This window comes from Taeniopygia guttata, chromosome 2, assembly GCF_048771995.1.
Source record: "Taeniopygia guttata chromosome 2, bTaeGut7.mat, whole genome shotgun sequence".
Classification (NCBI taxonomy): Eukaryota; Metazoa; Chordata; class Aves; order Passeriformes; family Estrildidae; genus Taeniopygia; species Taeniopygia guttata.
Window position 1 is genome coordinate 63,921,101 of NC_133026.1, and position 21,086 is coordinate 63,942,186.

Sequence of the window (21,086 nt, forward strand, 5' to 3'; positions counted from 1 at the left end):
ATACAGTCCTAGCACAGTTGGATCCTTTTGGCTCACCTGTGGAATTCTTTATGTGAGGGGAGGATGAGGGGAGGAGGGAAGAGATTATGAGGAGAGCTTTTTCTCATACAGCTGTGCTGCATGAAGCATAGTATCTAGCAAGGTATTTCAGGTTTTTTGCATAGCAGTTCTTAAACATTAAGAGTTTAGTTCAGAGGTGGATCAGACCATGATTGGAAAAGACTTAATTTCCTCTTTTCATTTTATATTTATTTTTTTCAATTTTTTCTGGTTCTTTATCTGGTCTCATTTTAAATAGAATTCCAGCACTTTCTTTGAGAGGTTAATCAAGGCTAGCTAGCACTTAGTTCAAATGAGTCGTCCCTAATATTAAGCTCAAGTGTTTATCTCCTTCCTGTCATCCTGTGTATCCCGGCTGGATTTTAGTGTTCTACCCTCAGCACTGTCCCAAGTGCATATGTACTTGCAGGCATGCTGGGGAGACTATGAGGTGCAGATTTCAGGGCTCTGTACCTTCCTGAATTTGTCTGCTGCACTTTGATTGCTCTGTAGAATGGCTCAGAGCCACAATTCATTGATTTAATTTAGAAAAAGAAACCCAAGTTTCATCTGGTGTGATTCTGGATGTCTTCTGAGCTGCAGTAGTGGTCACTTCAAAGCTTCTGGTGCTTGTAACTTGCATCTGCAACTGAATATAGGCATTTCTGTGCATGTCCTTACTTTGCCCTTCTTTTTTTCTGAACTGCATTCTCACTTAAAGTGTTGAGTGTTTATCTTTATTTTTTGGAACTGATGAATGTCATATCATTTTTTTTTTATCACTGATGCTGAAAGCCAGCCTGACTTACGAGCCTGTCTTTTACATTCTAAGTATGCCAGTGTTGTCAGGCCAAAATATGTTGTTATAGTCACAAAGGCAAAATAACTTCTAAACACAGCTTTGTTCCTGTTCGTCTTGTGTCTTGGCAGGCTGAACAGTGAGGTTGAATATTTTCAGTGTTACATGTAAGATCTAATCAAGGCTAACTCTTCTAAAGGAGTAAGGCAACACAAATACTTCCCCCCCTTAATTATGGTTAGGAAACTTTTTAAGTAGAAGAAGCCTCAGTGAAGGGAGTGTTTGAAAGAAAGGTTGTGGATGTGGATGTGGATGTGACTTGGCATCTGCTGAAGTTCAGCCCATGTTGGGTGATAAATGTTGTCTCGAGGCAGAATGACATCCTTGTTGCAAAGTAAAAGAGAGAGATGAAGATTGTGTCTTTCCTTTGTACTTCTTGGCTTTATCTTCCCGCTTATCTTGGGCTGTAGCTCTAGTAATCTTTTTCCTCTCCACCCTTAACTTGATGCAGTGAAACTTGCTTAACCTGCCAAAAGAACAACCTGCTGGCTGTAACGTGGGCAGGTTGCAACTCTCCTTGAGAACTCTGGAACCTGCTGCTTTGGTTTTGGATTTTTCCTTTTTTTTCCTTAATGATCACATGCATAGGACTATCACAGTAGCTGTGATGTTTGACCTACACAGTAGAAGTCAAAGGTGCAGTCAGGATGTCTTCCTGTTTATAGCTCAATAGCTTAGGCTGCTTCCTTTCAAGTATGCAAAACTAAAACATGAAGGGGTCACCACATACCTTGCTGTGGTATGGATTTCTGCTGTGGCTTTTAGGACACGGCAAAAGCACACATGTTGCAGGAATGAGAACTGCAAGCAGTTGGGGCAGCCCATGACTGACACCAGACATAGCAAAGCCCCCATCACTGTGATGCTGTACCCATGTTAGCAAGCCCTGCCTTATTGGCAAATTTCACACTTCAAGCACAGCTGAACTGCTTCTGGGACTTGCAGGAGCCAGTGTGTTTGCATGCATTCGGTCATGCCAGGCAGAGGTGCTGGGTTGGGCTGTCACTAACCTGGAGGTCGCAAGGGTTTTTCATGTTGGTGTGCTGTTGATGTACCATCACACCCCTCTCAAGTAGGAGCCAGTTCCATCAAAACTAGCAGAGTTCAACAGGTGGACAAACAGCAGAAGGAAAGAACTTAGCCATAAGGAAGCTGTTTTGCATAGGTAGCTGCTAAACAGGAGTTGTGCATACTTGTTAATGTTTGGAAAGAGACTTTAAAATAAAATGGGAAGAAAAAGTCCCACGCCCAATGCATAGCAGTTTTCTTGTTGTTTGTTTTCAGGATGTATGTGATTTAGCTTGACTGATTTTGCTCTCTAGCTATCTGAAAAGTAACTGGCCTTCAGACGAGCTGCCAGAGGGTTAAGCAGTCAGACTGTGTGTGAGTGCCTGGGGTGCAGGCACAGACAGGCACAGCAAAAGCCTCGTCTTTACTTTCAAGAGGTCATTGAAACTGGAAAGCAGTCTTTACCAAAAAGAAATAATAAAAACATAGACAAATAATCCAGACTTTCAGATTTTGCTTTGCCTGTGCAGTTGAATATTTTGATTTTTTTTTGTTCCAAGATGCTTTCTGAATTTTATCTTCTATCATTGTGGACAGGAACCCCTTGAACAAATAACTGGTTTCTTCTCCTTTATTTTTGTGTAAATTCAGACAACTGCAGCTCAGGCTGCTGTTTTATCACCCATGAAAGAAGCTCTAGCTAGCACAAAAAGTTAGATCAGTGTCACAGGGTAAAAAAAAAAAAAAAAGATTGAAGAAAATGAGGCCATGGAGTATCTATAGATGCCTTCCCGCAGTTTTTGTGAGACAAGGTAGCACTGGATTTGTGTGGATAAATCAGTTGCTTTGGTGCCTGTGGTTCCAGAGCTACCAGAAGGCCAAGGCAGAGGAGTGCACAGCACCCTGTATGCTGTGTCAGCACTCTGGGTTTTCTCTGGCTTCTGTCAAACCTGGAGAGAGCCAAATGCTCCAACCTTCAGCATTCCTTCTCCTCCCAAATGTGTGATTGGCAGGGAAAGAGGTCAGACAATTTCAGCAACATTTCCACGATTCTGTGTCCAATCTGATGGGTACATCTGCACATAGATGTGACTGACAGGTGTCACCAGTGTCTATCCACCAGTTATGCAACCAGTGAGAGTTACTGGGGATTTGGGGAAACGATAAGTTTTTCCTCATGGACCTGATCCTCTCAGCAGCCCCAGCCTTGATGGATGCTGAAAGCAGGCAGTAGCTGAACAGCCATTTTAATCTTGCATCAGTTCTGGTACCTGTGGGGGCTTTTGGCTTGAGGCTGTTCCTGCACAACACCCTGCAGTTTGAGACGGGCTGCAGTTTGAGACACTGATTTTTTTTGCCGCCTTTTTTTTTTTTTTTTTAAAGCTTCTGAGATTGTGAAAGGAAACATTAAAGAAAGCATTGTGTGATGAGACAGTCTTCCCATCAGCTCCAGTGGGGTCTGCTGTGGGTCAGTTTGTGCTGTGGGTCAGTTTGCTTCAGTGTGTTATCTCAAAGCATCATGCCCTTGGCATCCAAAACTGAAACAGATTTTATGTCATAACACCAAAGCAGGTATGAGGACATGCAAGACTTGTCTGGGTTACAACATTCTCTCATGTTAGAACATGATATTGTGCAGTCATGTTAAATGGCACTGTCCTGAGCCAAGCTGTGGATGTGACTTCTGAAAGATTTGCCCGAGTGCCATTAACATTTTCTCTATTGTGTTTCTTTGAAGTCAGTCATGGACAAATGGCAGCTCCCTCCTGCACTCACATATCTAGCTATTAGGAGCAAAAAATTTCTATTGTATCTAGGAACATACATTTGATTTTTTTTTTTCAATAGCAGTATAGAAGTGAGGTTAAAGGCCTTATCTTTAAAAAAAAAAGGAAAATTTAAATTTGAGCTTTGAGTTATCAGAAGAAAACACATGGCAGCAATACCTTCCATCTGACTGAAGGGAACTAGACAACAGTGTCTTCCTCAGGTACAAGAGTCAAGTGGGTCAGGTAAACAGATATTAATGAGATTGCTTCCTGAGTAATTCTGTTCCTTTCCGTTTTCCTGTGTCTTTGTGACAAGAAATAGTTGTTTTCCTGGGAAAGCAGGTTTGTGAACATGCCTTGGCAGTACAGAGTTTTGCAAGCCATACCTAGTGCACTGTAACAGTGGGACCAGATACTCCTGACTTCAAAGCTGCACTTGAAATTTGACATTGGGTTCCACCATGGTGTTAAGGATGAGAAGGAAACAATGGCATTAACATATACAGATCTATTTGAGGTACAATCTCAAACTCTAGACAGAGAGCTGGTTGAAGATGAGGTGCTTTTTTTTTGCACTGAGAGAAGTGGATGCTAAGCTGCAGGCTTTTGCTTACTAGACTGCCACAAGACAGGGAGGCTGAGTATGTGGATTGCTGGGCAGGTTTAGTCAGAACCAGGACCTTGTGGATGATGGGGAATGGGCACGGTGCTCATGGAAAGGGTTGTTACCAGGGCAAGTGTCGTTCTGTGAGTTGGGACATAGGGGAAAGCTTGTGGACTCCCTGCTGCGACACCTCACAGGCCCAGGCACTGCAAAGGGCCCGTGCTGGATCATGCCTCAGCTGTTTTTCAGAAGTTCAGGCTGGTTTATGGGATCTCTGATGGTATCCTTTAAAGGCAAAGCTTAGAAGTGGTGTTGGCATTAAAATTTACATTGGACTTCCTGCCCTGGATTTGCCTGCTTACAGTGTCTTCTTCCCCCCCCTCTCAGGCACATGAAGATTCATGAGAAGGATCCAAACAGCACAGCGAGCACCACTCCCCCCTCGCCGCTGAAGCGCAGGCGATTGTCTTCGAAACGGAAGTTCAGTCACGATGCTGAGCTGGACAGAGAGGAGAGGACACCTGCAAAAAAGGTTCTTTACGGGGCATGAAACTAAAGATGTTCCTGGTTACCTCCTAAATGGTCAGCTGTTTGGTTTGTGCAGCCAGCACAGACTTGTTACAGCTCTGTATATGAGTTGCCTTGCTTATCCTGTGTAGCCAACATAGTTGTCTGGGATTGAACATTATTTTCTAATTTCAGAGATTGAAATAATTCAATTTTAAAAAATATTTATTGTTTAAATTTTTGAATTTACTTTTGATTTATAAGTAATTATTGTGGGATGACAAGAGGATGTACTATTCTTTTGCTGCTGCAGCTTTTCCCCTACCTTTTTTATGTCCTCCCATATAGTTTGTAGTATTCTTAGAGGATGGTGATTTAAACTTTGGAAAAACAGTTTGTACTTAAAAAGCAGGAGCAGCTAAAGTCTACTTTTGTCTGGATCTGGAGGGAGAAAAATAATCTACAGTACATTTCCCTTTCACAGTAGCATAATCCTGCCTTATTTGAGTTGCAAGAGTGACCAGAAAATATTTATTTGAAGGCTAGACATTTCCATTAGGGTTTTGTTTATGAAATATTTTAACACATCTCAGTCATTTGTACAAAATGTATAGTGTCTGCCAAACTTAACTCTTTCCACTTACTATCTCTAAATGGTGAGCTAGTAGCAGTTCCATTTAGCACAGTATCCCTCACTCTGTGCATACTTTTCTCCCTCTAATCAGAAGAGAAGTATAGAAAACATGCAGAAGTTCATTGCTTCTCCCTGAACCACTTGACTTAGCAGTTGGCAGTATCTCAGTGGCATAAATTAGGCTGACAGCTCCCCTGGCTTTCTGAAGGGGAAGGAATGCTAGTTCAGTGGTATATGAACACATGGCTTTATAAGTTCTTCAAATCACAGTTCCTCATTAGAACTGATATATCTGTGACTCAGCTGTACACTTTATCTCCTACCAAGACTCCTTTTCTGTCATGCATGTTCTTACACATGTGCCAAGGCTCTGTCACTTATCTCTCCTGAGGAATGTTTTTGTATTTGCTTGCAGCAAGGTTACACATGAAGCTTCCAACTTTGTGTAAGAGAAAGACTTTGAATGGATTGCAAGTTTGGTTTGTTGCTTACAACTTGGTCTAGTGAGGGGTTTTTTTTCCCTTTTTCTGAAGGTTGTCGAGGATGGCCATTCTGGTGAAGGGGATAAAAGGGCTGACGATGAAGTTTATCATTGTCCAGTGTGTTTCAAAGACTTTTTTTGCAAGTATGGCCTGGAGTCCCACATGGAGACACATCCAGATAATTCATTGAGGTAAGAGATAGTACACAGAGTGTCTCTGGTCACCAGACAGACTGAAGAAGCCTGTGGTGGAGGGGCAGGAGCCTCTCAGCCCCCTGCACTGTTAACTGCCCCCCCTTTGTGGTTTTGAACAGGTCTTTAAATGCTTTGCCTCATCTTGTGTCACCAGGGTGCTGTAGGGCTTAATTTTATTATTTTTTGCAAATACAGGAAATCTTGCCAGTTAATAGCTGGAAATGTTTTTTACAAAAAATTAAAGTACATCTTCCTCCTGTTGAAACAACCACTGTTACATAAAACTGTAAAATGCCAACATTGCAAAATTTTAACAAGATAAACTGAAGATGCTTAAAACTTGATAAAAAAAACTTGATAAAAGTATTCAGGTATCATCCTATGAGATTATTGTGTTTGTGGAGAAAGCAGCAGCTGGATGGAAAGGGTTTTTCAGTCATTGGAGTGAGTGAAGGTAGATGAGTTTCTAGTTTTAGACTTTCAATAAAATGTTTTATGCTTTTCTGCCTTTTGAGGTTAGGGAATGATGTGGATTTTGGCTTAAATCAGCTTTTCTTAACAAGGAAAATTTATTTATTAATTGGGAAGGTGCTTGAATGTTGTGTTTTGATTCAAATAATTGCCTCTGGGACTGCTAAAACTGTTTTATTTCTTGTTTTTTACCATAGAAAAATGTAGAGTCAGATTTATGAAGATAGAAAAGAAATTTTTCACATCTAGTTGAAACATGTAGAAAAGCTACCACTTTAGGAAAGAGATTGTCCATCTGCAGAAGCTTGTCATTATTTTGAACTTATTTGGGACATTTGACTCCAGTGATCTTTTTGAAACTGTGAAGAATTCAGCATCTTGAAGTGTTAACACTCACTTCTGGATACAGGTTCTTAATAGAATGTCACTGAGCAGAGGCATCCCAGTCTATTAAATGGGATGAATATTATTAAATTTTCCCTTTTAAAATTTTTTATTTAGAAAACCGTGGTAAATACATGTAAAACACTTTTAAAAGGCATTCTTAATGTTGCAGTTACCGGGGAAAGGAGTTGAAAGCTACTCCATTCAATAGTAGTTAATTAAACATACTTCTCTATTTCTGAAATAAATGAGGTAAATTTTCTTTATAGATGAAAGCTAAAAGTGAGAGCTCTGCAACCCCCACAAAATGGAGTCTGGAACAATTTTGCCTTACACTTCATGCTTTAGAGAAAGCAGCTGACATACTGTGTCGTTACTCTCATTTTGAAGCTTCTCTGAAGATATGACCTCTTTGCAGAGTTATATTCCATGGACCTGAGTGGAGAGGTGGATTTTCTTGCTTTGATAAGATAATGGAATAGATATCCTTCTAGCTTGGCAGCTTTGCAGTCTGCTGTGGCAAGGCAGAAAGACCCAGTGGCTGTGCAGACATGCTGTTCCTCTTTATGCAGCTCTTGCTCTAGTATTAGACTTGCTTTGGGATAATATTCTCCTGAAATGGATTTTGCAACCCTTGATTCTGTTGAGCAGCAAAGACTAGAATGTGTCCCTAAATGAAAGTCACGTTTGTCAAGCTCCGTGGGTATGATTTAATACTAGTGCTAGGATGCTTATCTTTATAGAATTGTCTAGGTAGTAAGGAGGTTTTGTCAGGTATTTGCCTCAGCCATTTAGGACGTGTCAGTGAAGACAGGACAGGTAAGATGTGGTTCTCTCTGGGCAGCTAATATATTAAGGTGCAACTTAGCCTGCCCATCTGGTTAAACCACACCTTTTGTCCTAGTCTAGACAAGTCAAATGACACTGTCTGCCTGGCCCAGCCTAACAGAAAATCCTCTAGTAAGCAGAGCAGTTTGGACTGCTGTTAAGGTGACTCTTTCATCCTGAACGAAATGGGTTAAAATCCTTGGCCAGCAGGGGCTGTAATCCCCTGGTTCCCAGGGTTCTGCAATACTATTTGTAGGATTCAACAAGACACAGAGAATGTAGCGTGCCTTTCTCAGTCCTGAGTACAAGTGATTGAAGTCCTTTTGGTGAGGCTTAAGAGGGTTTTTTTGAGTGAAAGAGCTGAAGAAAAAATGTTTTGCTAGAGTAGTAGAGCAGGAGACCTGTGTATACGGGTGTACTTGTGGCAGGGAAGCAAACTGCAGAATGTTGGAAGGCTTTCCTCAAATATTGTTGTTGCCTTATTGTAGAACACAAGAGGAAGTAACTCTTGTTAAAAATTCAAACAAACAAAAAAGCACAGTAACTGTGTTGTGAGCAAAGGGCAGGGAGCATAACACCCCCAGTCTCCTTTTATTGCCCATATTGTAAAAGCAGAGTCACTTGATGCGGACGTGTGAGGAAGGCATTGGATGTGCATCCCAGAGTGAGATACTCTGGGTCTGGTGGTTTGTTTGAAGCTAGTGCAGTAGACAGTAGCCCAGCACAGACAGTTTTGTCATGATCAAAAATAAGTGATGCTGAATCTGCCTAGCCGATGCCTTTCATTGTAAAGGCACAGCTCAAACATCCAATTCCTTTTTGCTCCCCTAGCTCCTATATAAATGATTGCAAACTGGCTCTGAAGCAGTGCACCAGTGTGCACTGCCTTGATGGTGGCACCAGCTTCCTTCAGGGATGCATCCTCAATCGTGACAAGGTGCCAGGGTGGGCAGGAGCTTCTGCCTGGCTTCCCTGTGGTCCTTTAATCCCGCCATTTCAGTGCTGCTGTGTAAATACAGCCTCTTGCCCCCAGAGCTGTCTCTCTGTCCCGGCCACCCTCTGCTAAGCAGCAGAAAAGGTAAGGTTGTCTGGCAGCCCTGGGATTAGTATGTGAGCAGCTAATTTGCAGGGTGGGCTATCACCCTTCCAGATACTGTCAAATGAACAACTTTAAATCACAGGGTTAGCTGTTCAAAGTCAGATGAAAAGACACTCCCCATTGTCTTGCCCAGAACTGCTTTTTCATGTAAAACCCAGAGCAGGGAGCACCTCATTGTTTACTTGCAGCAAAATAAACAATTCTTAATCCACTGATTGTGTGAGAGGGCCTCCTGCTTGGTAGAGTATCTCTTGATTATGTAAAATCCTAAATCGTGCATCTTTGTCTCCTAATTATGGTAGGAACTGCCCTGGTCTTGAGAGTAATAATAGGGCCCTTTGTCCCATGGACAATGGGCTGTGGCACTGCATCTCCTTCATGGCATTACACCCCCTGGTCAGTCTCTGTCCCTTTGAAGCCCTGTGTCCTGCACCCTAATTAAAGACATGAGCTGGCCCCCGGCAAGGTTGTCTGCAATGCCCATTAGCAGTGGGAGGTAGCCCAGGAGTGCTTTCTGACCCCCTTGGCCTCTCTACCTGGATTATTTAAAGAAGTCTGCTTCCCTGCAGCTGGGGCCTCAGGACACTGTCTATTTTGGTGAGTTTGTATCTGAGTGTTGATATAATTAGCAGAGAGCTGAAACGCTGCACAGCCAATAGGGAAAATGAGAAACCTCACGGAGCAGGGGAGTTTCACTGGAAACTTTTGTGTCGCAGGGTTGCTGTCAAACGTGAAACTGCGCTTGTAAAGGTCACCTGACAGCTCTGAGCAACGTCAGCAGTGTAAGCAAAGGAGATGTGAGGATTTCCCGGGGAGAAACCTCTCCAGATGCTATGCTGGGTTTCTCCTCTTTCCTTTGGCAAATACAACGGAACAGCCTTAAAGTAAAATGTGTGGCTTTTAAAAAAAAGTATATGAACTATAAAATTCCTCTCTTGGATTTTCCTGTAGCTAGAGCATACCTTTATTTCCTTTCCTTCTCCTCCCGGAGGTCTAGTGCAGTACGCTGTACCAAGAGCTAAAGTATTTTTAATTTTTCCTTCCTCACAGCAGCAAAGAGACAATTATGCTGCCTCTCATTTCTAGATATCTTCATTAGGAGAGGAGGAAGGAGCTGGTTATGGTGTTGCACTTACCTCCTTTCTTAGACTCATTCCAACATAATTTCTCAGCCAGGATAGTTGTGCACTTTGAATGTGGTAAAAGGTTGCTTCTTAATGAACATCATGAGGCTTTCTGATCACATCTGGTTCAGTGTGGCATTGCCTGCAGTTACAAGATTTGGTTTTGCTATATTTTTGTAAGATACAAGAAATGAGTAGACATTACAGTGTGAAAGTCACTCTGTGCCTATGTCATGAGCTGACCTGGTGACCAAAACCAGTAGGTGCCTGTTGCCATGAATGAATTCAGGGGAGATTAAGTTTTTTGACCTTCTACAGAGCCTGTCCAAACAGTGATATAATATATTGAGCCTTGTAACTTGAAAATCCTGGGCATATTTTTACAAGGACAGCAAAAGCATTTCTCTTCTCCCAGGGTTATGTGCTTCTGTAAAACCTCCAAACAAAGGAAAACAAAAGCTGTTCACAGCTTTTTGAAGAACAGCTACCTTGTTCTTCAAAACAGCCTTCTCAAGTTTTGCTGAAATTGTGTGGAGGTTGAACATTGCCGTGGAAAGCTATCGTTTTCAACAGCTCACAGATCGGTAACAGGCATAGCAACAGAAGAACTCGGGCCCTGGAAAGAGAAGTGTTAGGAGTCTGACCATTAGGATCTGTGGTCATCTGCCTCTAGTTTTGCCAGGGTAACCACTGTGAGGTCTTGTTTTTGAAAATACTTATGGGTGAAAAATTCTGTTGCTGTTTCTTGGTGTTACCTGGCTTCACCAACTGAAATGCCATAGGAATGGTCTTCTGGACTCTGTGGGTAAATAGAAGATATCTGTCATGTGCAGATTGCAATTCAGGCAGGCTGGTCACCAGGTTTCCCCCTTTACCAGCATATCCACATCCTTCAGTGTGTGGTGGGCTGTTGCCAGGCACCTGGACCTATGTCCCAGTTTTAAATAATTTTAGACAATGTGCATGAGCAGCCTCATTTACGTCAAGACAAGAGGAAGTGGGTTTTGGGTGAAAAAGATACCTACTACTTAGAAAATGGCATGTTTATTGCCCAGTTACTGTTCTTCAGGGCAGTTCTGCACCCTGGCTTTAGGGAGATAAAATAGTCAAGAAAAGAAATGAATGGAGATTTAAAATGTACGGAGATGCTTTCAGGTATTAGCACCACTAGAAAAGACTAGTACAATAGTAGGTTGTTTTCAGAGCAGTAGTCTGACCATGGAAAAGTACATTGAACTGAATGTTAAAAGGGAAAAAAAAAAGAAAACAGCCAGAAAAAGACTCTGAAGTGTCATTCCTGTTTTTGCAAATGCCTATCTAAGCAAGTTTAGGAATTCACTTTCTATCTGTTCTCTCCTTATATAGTAGGGAATGGCTTCCTTATTCTGAAGCACACTGCTCTCTACATGTGGCAAGTCTTCTGTGGAAAGAGGGTGTTAGTGGTGCTACAAACTTGCAGGAGTGAAGGTGTTTTAAAACTAGATGTTGTTTGCAATTAATTTTACTGTGAGACAAAACTATAGCTCCATGGTGGGAAGAGGAAGCTTCTTCCTGGTAGTTGACACTGCTGTTATTGGAAGCAACTTGAAGGATGAATGACAAGTCATCTTCATTCAGCATTGTGAGGTTATATACTATTTTTCTCTCTGTCACAACTGTTGATATACACATAGCCTCATTCCTTGTTAGCTTTTCAAAATAAGAAATCTCATGCTCTTCTAATAAAGATGGATAATTCTGAGGTTGTTGTATCCTACAGTTGTTGAGAGGGATGGAGAGCACTCCAGCATAGACGTGTTCATGGACCTCCTTAAACTCTGCTTTTGGCATACTATATTTTGGGCCCAATACTTCCTTTTTTAGTCACTGAGGTTGTACCAGCAAGGACAGTTTGGGTAGAAATTGCTCTGGAGTTATTGAGTACTAAGACAGTTACAGCCAAAGATGCAGGTGACAAGGGGCAGTGGTATGACATTGCCAGTTCAGCCCACTCTCCTGTTCTGCTCTGCTCTCAAGCTGTTTGCTCAATGTCTTGCTGATAGAAACTAGGAACCAACTCCTAATCTCTTGCTGGCAGGATTTTCAGCAGGAGCAATTCCATGAGACAGCTGATGAAGTTCAGCTCTGGTAAATGCTATGACCTGAAATATGCTGTGGTACAATGCAATTCTTGGTGAGGCGGAGGAGAGGGTATGCAAGCAAGCTGGTGAATGCACCCTTTTACTGAACAAATGGAGAAGTAGAATCAGTGGGTTGTCTTGCAAAAGCAGAACAGAAGTGCATGTTACATGCTTTTTGAAGTTCCTGTTCAGAAAAGAGAGCTGGGAAACATCTGAAGAGCAGCGCAAATCCAATGCTGGCCTAGAAGTGGTCAGCTCACATCAGGGAGCTCATTGTGTGAAGAAACTGGGAATCCAGAGCAGCTGGGTAAAAATATTGGCTGGTGAATGGACACAGGGAGTGATGCTCTCATGTGAAACTGTGTGCTGTGTCACATGGTGTTGAATATCTTAGCTTGGCTGCCAGAATAGAAAGTGGGTAAATGCAAAGCTGACTGTAGAGGAAAGCTGCTTGTAAAAGGGCATGCAGGAGGGGAAAGGAGCTGAGCCAAAACAGGTTATTAACACGCCTGCCTGATTCTAAGGAGTAGGATTTGTTTGTTTGCAGGCTTTCTCAAAGTGCTGGGTGCTGCTCAATGTGTTTGCAGTCATGTCTGCATGCTGAGCATATTGTAACCTGCAAATGTAGATAAGGGCAAGGGACTGCAATCCAGATTCAGCTGCACCTATTTGTGAGCCCTGTTCTGATGAGTGGATGCATATAGGATAGAGAAACCTCTGGAGGTGTATTTCTCCTTATGTTACTCATTAAAAGCAGTGGCCTTTTTTTAACATGCTAGCTACATAGATTTCTTTTTTAACTCTTGCTGTTAACTTAAAAATTACAGAAGTACTTGACTTTCATATTTGAAAGATTGTTAGAAGATAGGAAGAGCTTTTCATTTCTTACCTTTAAAGAGTACCAGAAGGTTCACATGAGTTGGTGTGCACAAATAACTGTTACTCTGCCTGTTGTGCAGCTTCTAATTTTGGTAGCTGTAGAGGACTATTCTGGTCAGGTTTTTTTGCCCCCCAGATAAGTTTGCCCTATTAAACCCTTCCTTGTTTAAATTGATCTTCATCTCTTTCTCTGTGATTCTGTACAGCCAAATAATTGACACTTCTGTTTTTTTAAACTTTGACCTTTATTAAGTAAAAAAAGTCATTATGAGAAAATTACTACTGTGTGTGAGTGTCTGTGGGCTATCTCCCATTTTCCCATTGTTTTGTCTTAGTTGCATGTTAATTCTGTTGAAGTAAATGGTAGTGTAAGCTACTCTTTCACCAGGGCAGAGGTGTTTAAATCTGGTGCTGTTGAAGTGTTGCTGGTAAGTGCAATTCATTACAGTATTAGGAAGAAGTTTTTACTCATTTTTCTTTGCTCACACACAAAGGAAGTTCAGACATGACACAGCATGGCTTGTGCCTTTTTATTAAACTTTACAGCAGTTAATTTCACTGGAGTTACTCTGACGGGGGGAGTCACTGGTGCGGACACTGGCTCTGCTGCATGCTGACAAATTTCTGAAGCACAACATCACCCTGGTTTATATCGGGTCTGTCCTGGCTCCTACACGATACTTTTCTTGCCTGGACCACAGTGCAGCTGTAGGAATGCACATAACGCTGTGCATCCCTCTATTAATAGAAGGGTTGGTGCAGGGGGTTCAGCCTTGGCTGCACCCAAGGGTGGCTTCTTTGAGGGAGAGGATTAAAGAGAGTGACAGAACATCGGTAACAAAATCAGATGGCCAGTGGGGCAGTGGAAGGGGGGAAAAGTTAAAAGAAAAGTGCCTCCTTTGCTGAGGCTGTGAAGAATCATGCACTGAACATCTAGTGGGCTGTGTCCCGTTCCCTTAGGTAGAAGGGAAGGGGAGTGGAGCCTCTGCAGCTGGCAGGGAGTTGGCTCCTGGTGCGGCTTTTGGTTCCAGCACAGCCCCATAGGGGTGGGCGAGGTCGAGATGGCAGAGCAGCAGGTCCTTTGGGGTCAGACACGCTGGGGAACTGCGGGGGAGGGAGGCAGGAACGGGCATTGCAGGACAGCAGGAGGACCTGGAGGGGAGGCAGGAGCAGGTTCGCAGCACTGCTGCTTTTCCATCACTCATCTGCAGCAAATGGGAGAGATTAGTGCAGCTGTTGGATGTTATTTCCCAAGGCCCTGGGTGTGGAGGCCAGGAAAGGTTGTTTTTTGGCTTTTTTAATCCAAAAAGAGATGAATATCTGGACCTGGGTGGGGTTACACAGGAGCAGAAACCAGTCGGCTCTTTCTCATCTCTCTCACTTTGCCTTGTCCCAGAAGAAGTGAAAGAGAAGCAAAGGAATCCTTTCCTGAAGGGGAATATGTCTGTAACCTGCTAGCTTTTCTTTCACAGATGGTGAAAGCCCTTGAGTTTAAAACCATCCTTTCTCCATCTCCCCCTCCTTGTCAGGCTCCCCTGCTGCGGGACATTGCCATTGTGGAGGCTGGGAGCCTGCTCCCACCACCTGTGTGGACATGAGTCATCAGCAGGGAATCGCCCATCTTTCTCTTCTACCCGGTTGTATTATTTTTAGGTCAGCATAGGAATTTCTTTGCTCATAAGAGCCACATTAATTCTGCAAATAACGTTAAGCGAGAAAGGAGAATAATAACAACAGAGGTAGAAAAACACATGGTAGTGACTGGGAATTTCAGCAGGAGGAGTTAGACAATTTCATAACTTAGCTGTGTATTAATGACTTCTGTCTCAGGATATGTTTCATTATTTTTGTTTGTTTTCCTTGCTTTTGTTTGTAGAAGTTGCTAAAGAGCACAGATGGGAAAGGAACAAAGTGGTACCAAGTTTTTTTATTTTTGATAAAGCCTAGAAATTAAGACTAATTTTATTTAGTTAACATCCACAATATGGGCAAGTTCGTTTTAGTGAGCTGCATGGGTGAAAACTTCAGGTTTTAGTCTATGTGGTTTCAGAAGTACAAGCAGAATAATGGTAAATGTCACTTGCTCACCAGCAGTCTCGGGTAATGCAGAGCATAGTGTTTTGTTTAATTTCTTGGTAACATAATGGTAAATACAAATATTTGGCATTTTTGTCTTGACTACTGAAATATAAAATCTAGGAGGATTGAATGGTTGTTTGCCTTACTCTTAATCAAAATCAAGACTGATTAATTTTGCTAAAAATTTGGCTATGCATTTCCTTTCTAAAATGTCTTTCCATTTCTTAAAGAAGACCAGCTATTTCCTCTGCTGACAAATTGGAGTTGTCTCAGAGGAGAGTGTAATGCAAGGCAACAGGCAGTGCTTGTGTAAACTTTTCTTGCAGAGCTGCCATTTAGGAAGTATAGCAAATCCTGCTTTGCCCCCTTGAACGAACAAGCTTTGCAAAGCACTGACTATTTCTTAAAGCCTGTTAAAATGCTTTTATATCCTAATTAGCATTTCATATTTCAAGAATACTAACTTATTTTAGAAGAAAGCTTTTTAATGGTGTGTTTTTACACAAAGATGCATACACTTGTCTGCATTAAGAAAAATTTTAAAAGAAAGAAAAGAAAAAGGTGCACTGGTGTAGTAATAATTAATCAGACATGCCTGGTGTGATACATGGCCCGAGCACCAAGGGCAGCCTGGTTGTTGCATTGTTATATTTGATTCTGCTTTGGTATTTTAGGAGTTCTGTTTTCTTACCTGCTTGTTTTTTACACCTCTGCCAGTGAACCAGAGCCTTAGTATTATATTTGCATTGTTACAGATATGAGCAAGTCCAAAACATAAAGGCAATTGAGAATTAAAGTAATTTTAAAGGGGCCTTAGCTGCTAAAAGCAGTTTTTTTCCTTTTTACTTAAAATTGAATCTCTATGCTTGGAACTGAACAGCATTTGTCTCCCTACTCTGTAATCATATTTATAGAAAAATTGAAGACTGTGGCCAAGAGTAGCAATCGCATGATAACACAGCAGCTTTTATTAGATACATCTGGAAACTTACCTTGCAAGTAGAGTGCTTTTATCTCTGCACAGGTGTTGAGCCGCTGCTTGGCCTGTTCTGCTGACAGCCTCAGAACCTGTTCCATCACTGTTCTCTGCAGCCATGCCATCCATGTTTGACTTGGAACTGCACATGAGCAGACTTATGAAATTTTAAGGAGAGGGGGGCTTTTATGTTGGTTTTTTTTTGGTTGTTGTTGTTGGTTTGGTTTTTGTTTGTTTGGGTGTTTTTGTTGTTTGTTTTTGTTTGGTTGGTTGGTTTTTTTGTTTTAAAGTTCATAATGAGCAAACTATTACCATATGTTTCAGATGCTTTATTTGATATGCTGGACTTTTCAGACTTTCCACAATTACTAATTTTTTTTTTAAAGCAGTTTAAACAAGATGTAAAATCATTCATATAGCTTAGGATTCCTTTCTCTTTTACTCCTTAAACTGTGGGTCTAGATTTAAAAGTACTGTAGGTAGTGACACTACCCAAAGATGGAAAATAGTGCTGATGACAAAACAGGCAAATTAATAGTTAGACTTCCTTAAAAAAACCTAATGCTTCCAGATTATGTGCTGTTAGGCATGGCAGTTTACTCTATTTTAGATTAAGACAAGACTTAGACAATGCAGTGTGATGCTTGCCTTAACTAGTTGGGTTTTGACACTTAGTAGCTATAAGCTTTTCTTGGTGGTGCTAGGAATCCATACCTGGACCACAGAGGAGGGCAGGGCATCCACATCTCCTTCCCGTGCCCCAGCTCCCATGTGGTTCTGTAAGTTGTGCCACCAGGGCAAGGTGCTGAGCTGGGTGCAGTGCATTTATATGCCCTGAAGAGCCTGTCTCTTGAGATGACAGGCATGATTTATCTGGATGTTTCTTTTTTCAGCCAGGTGGTTCTTTCTGACCTAGTGAAAAAAGAGCTTAATCTTTCTCCCAATTTCTCATTTTGTTTGCTGCTTCTTCACTCACAAGGAAAATAAAAGACTAAGGAAGAAAGAGGAAAATAAATATACTTAATAAAAGAGAAAGCTTATATTCCTTTTATAAGATACATTACTTTTGTTTGGGGAAGGAGAGGTGGTTCCCTTTGCATGGAAAACACTGTTTTTAACTTGCAGGATTTTACTCTCCTGAGGCTAGCAATTGATGCAGGTGTCCTGTGAAGGACTTTCACATGGATGTTTGCTCTGAAAGATTAATTCTCAAGTGCAGCTTTAGATGGGAGACCCAAATAAAGTAGTGCTGAAAATCAGAATGTTGCAAGAGGGAGGTGAGGGGGAGTGCAAGATGAACAAGGTACACCTCCCAGCCATGTGGGATGTGTGGCTGCTTGACAAGGAGCGCTGGCTCCTGCTCAGTGCAGATCCTGGGGGTACAGTAACAGGAGCCAGCGCTTCCAGTAACTGTGGTGCCGTCACTGGTAGCTGTGCCTGCCCTGTCACACACAAGGGGATACACATGCTGCACTGGGTTCCTAGGCCCAGGACAGGTCAGGCACACTGGGACCCCAGAGATGCTTCAAGATGGAGAAGCAGAACCGCCTGCAATGCTTCCAGTGGTGCAGGAGAATTGTTTCCAAGCCCTCCTTCTTTGTATATTAACATACCAGGAGGAACATGTCAGAAGCACTGTTTGTTTTCATGCAAGGCATTTTCATCACCTCTAAAAGCAATTTATTTCAGTAGCCTGCAAGTTCTTCGGGTGACTGCTTGTAATTTTTTAATGCTCTCCAGCCCCCACTGGTTTTGGTGGTTGCGTTTTTGTCTTCACTGAAGATGAAATCTTTGCATCACAGAATAGGTGCTGCCAAATGACCTGGAGGAGAGCTGTAGATCCTGATGCTGAAGAAGTACTGTGTTGGCCATCCCACCCCACCCCCCTGAGATTGTTGTCACACTTGGCATACCTCTTTAAGTAAACATTAGCTTTGTAAATGGCATTGGTTTGGTATTTAATGAAATGCAGGAACTATGTCAGTAGCAATTATACAGGTAGGATGCAAATGAATTGTCAGGAGAGTTAAAACAGATTAAACCTTCAGTACATATTTATGTCCAAGCTTTCTGGGTGCTGTGATAACAATGGCGGTGTTGTATACACTTCAGACTTGCTTCTTTCACCACTCGGGGACTATGAGTCCAGTTGCTTTGTGGGTGACTTGGTTATCTCTTCGTTTTCAGAGAATAAAAAAATGGCTGTGGGAGTTTATGTAGTGATAAAATGAACAACAATGGGAGTTTGTTAAGGACAGGACAGGGAGGGGGTGGTTTCAGGATTTTGTCAGAAGTCATTTCTAATTGCAGGATGTTTTTTTAATGAGTAGGCACATGTCCTTTTCCTTGATGTAGAGAGCAAAGACAGTGTGGGGAAAACCAAGGCCATGGGCAGATGTGAAAACTCCAAGTGCATATAATATTCTCACTGACAAAATACGACTGCCACACATCCACTGGTGTTTTGCTTCTGGGAAACCCACACTTTGGCTGGGAGCTGGACCTGTAACCATAAGGAGCTTGAGGTTGAGTGAAACTGTGTGTCACTTACTGAATGCAGAGCGGACATGACCTGTCATGCTGTATTGCTCACATACCAAATATTTTAAAGGCTTTGTTGATGTGTTGACCAAATGTTGCTGTATAGAACTTTCTGCCTGCAACATAGCTTTGATTGTTTAATACAGTGTTTTATGTGAGAAACCCTTGTTTAGCTGAATTTGGGATTTGAGAATTTAAGAAAAACAAGAAATCATAGCAATAAAGTGTGGGTAGGAAAATACAGTGCTTCTGCATTTTTCTTTAGGGCAAACTGGCTGTGAAGGGGGTATAAAAGTGTCAGAAGTGTTGAACCTGTTTCAGGACTTCCTCCTTTGTACCTTTCTCCCATTCAAGGAGCAGTAGTTTTCCTTTTCAAATGGTCTATTTCTCACAACAGCTTTTAAAAATGCCAGTGAAAGTTGATGCAAAAGCAATGTGATGAAGGTTCACACACAGGTATTAGAGTGGTGTGCAGTAGTATGTTTTAAGTAGTGGATATGAAAGGTGCTGCTTTTACATTTGCTTGCTACTTAGGTCAGATTTAGCCTCTCCTTGTCACTGATTATTTTTTAAACGTTGTTTATTTTAACAGGACTTTTCAGTAAAAATGAAATGGTGTAAGGCTGTTGAAATATTTTTCGTTGGACAATGAAAAGGTTTTCAGAAGGCTGTTATCTCAGTTGCCATTCTACCATCTGCCCATACGAGATTGTCAGTTCTCATATTCTTCAAACTTCCAATTGACTTACTAGCCAGAAACTAGTAGAAAGTGACTGTGACCAAAATGGCCTTTTGTGGTGATAGGTTTTGACCCACTGTGGGTTTATTTTGCATTTAGCAAGTTCTTGGTATCATGGGGTGAGAGGAAGGAGGTGCAAGAAAAATGCTAGTTCTTAAGCTTGAAGCAGTCAGCAAGTAATTTCTGTTTTATTCCTCTCTTTTCCAGGTGTGACATCTGTTGTATTACCTTTCGTACTCATCGGGGCTTACTGCGCCATAATGCAGTTATCCACAAGCAGCTTCCCAGAGATCCCATGGGAAAGCCTTTCATTCAGAACAACCCTTCAATTCCAGCAGGCTTCCACGACTTGGGATTCACGGACTTCTCCTGTAGGAAGTTCCCCCGCATTTCTCAGGTACTCTCTGTTCTTGGTAGCTTAAGGTGCCACCTATTTCAGTGCTTATCTGATGAGGTCACTGGAAGATTCATCCTGCATGTAGAATATTTTGTGGAAGGTACATCACCACTGTTTGTGTAGGTTTCAAACACTTTATGCCTCTCCCTTTTTTTTTTTCATCTAAAGAATATTGGCACTGGGGGCTTTTTCACCATTACAGTGGATAACTATCAGTGTAAAGATATATATCATGTTAGATCTTTACCCCTTTGAGCTTACCCAAAAAATCCTCCATCTGAAATCAACAGGGAGTACACATGGTAAGGAAGACATTATTTATTTTACTTTACTCTAACAAGGATGTAGTTGGGGTATGAAAGTTTTTAATACGAAGAACTTTGAGCAGTTGCCTTACTAACTAAATAGTGACATCTTCTGTGATTCTCTCACAAAACACTTCACGATATTTCTCATGTAAGGTTTGTGGGACAGTGGATAGGGAGTGTCCAGGGAGGTAGTCTGTAAGTATTTTTCTGAGAGCCATAAAGCTTTCTATTGGGCGGTATGATTCTTCCCTATGTCAAACCTTTCCTGCCTTAATTTGGGTCTGAATGAAGCTGCTTTATCCATTAAAAAATCAACAGCTCAATCCACCAGGACCACGCTTAGTTTCTGCACTTTTCCTCTTCTTCTGGGGTTAAAGCAGGTATTTCCAACTCTTCTGGCTGCAAAATGGTAGACTTGAAATTTGCTGCTGGGCCAGGGGAGCATGTAGGTATTTCTGTCAGTCTGTTACAGTTTTGGTATAAAACTTTAAAAATCAAAAGAAAGAACTTTTTAAACAAAGTTTATTTCTTTTGTAATTAATGACAGACATTTAAAGTTATTAAGGGATTTGAATGTTGGTATTTTCCTTTTGTAATAATTTTGCTTGCACTGTGAGAGAAGATTTATGAAGTATTTAGAGTCTATAAAGATCTTGCCAGCCCTCTACTAGTATTTTTCTTGGGAGAATAAATGTAATCAGACTTCCCTAACCAAAACCCACTCCTTTAAGCTCTGTGTTTCATTGATCTGCTTTTGGGGAAATTTATTTTGGTTGGTTTACATTGGTTTGGCTTCTTGGATGCCTTGTTTTTTTGCTTCCTCTCCTCCTGGTTTCTTTGTAGTAGAGCTAAACAAGACAGTCTGCTGCCCAGCTTCCTTGCTGTATTAGTATGCTGAGGTTCCTGTCCTGTCAATGACACGAGAGAAGTTTCTGACAGGGAGGTTTGGGATGGCAAAGAATTTGAAAGCCTGAATAGCCTTCTGAAGGAGTTTACCTTTATGAAGGGAACTTGTGGAGAACCAGCCCCTAAATTCAGATATACC

General features: G+C 41.7%; 1 protein-coding gene across 6 annotated transcripts in view; it reads left to right on the forward strand.

Moving 5' to 3' along the window:
• Positions 1-21,086, forward strand: part of RREB1 (ras responsive element binding protein 1) — a 120,834-nt gene that overhangs the window by 77,174 nt on the left and 22,574 nt on the right. For all 6 annotated transcript variants that reach the window (XM_072924110.1, XM_072924114.1, XM_032746851.3 and 3 more), the window contains 3 exons: positions 4,667-4,811; positions 5,954-6,093; positions 19,544-19,733. In XM_072924110.1, coding sequence (XP_072780211.1) covers positions 4,667-4,811; positions 5,954-6,093; positions 19,544-19,733 — 475 coding nt within the window. The remainder of the gene's footprint in view (positions 1-4,666; positions 4,812-5,953; positions 6,094-19,543; positions 19,734-21,086) is intronic.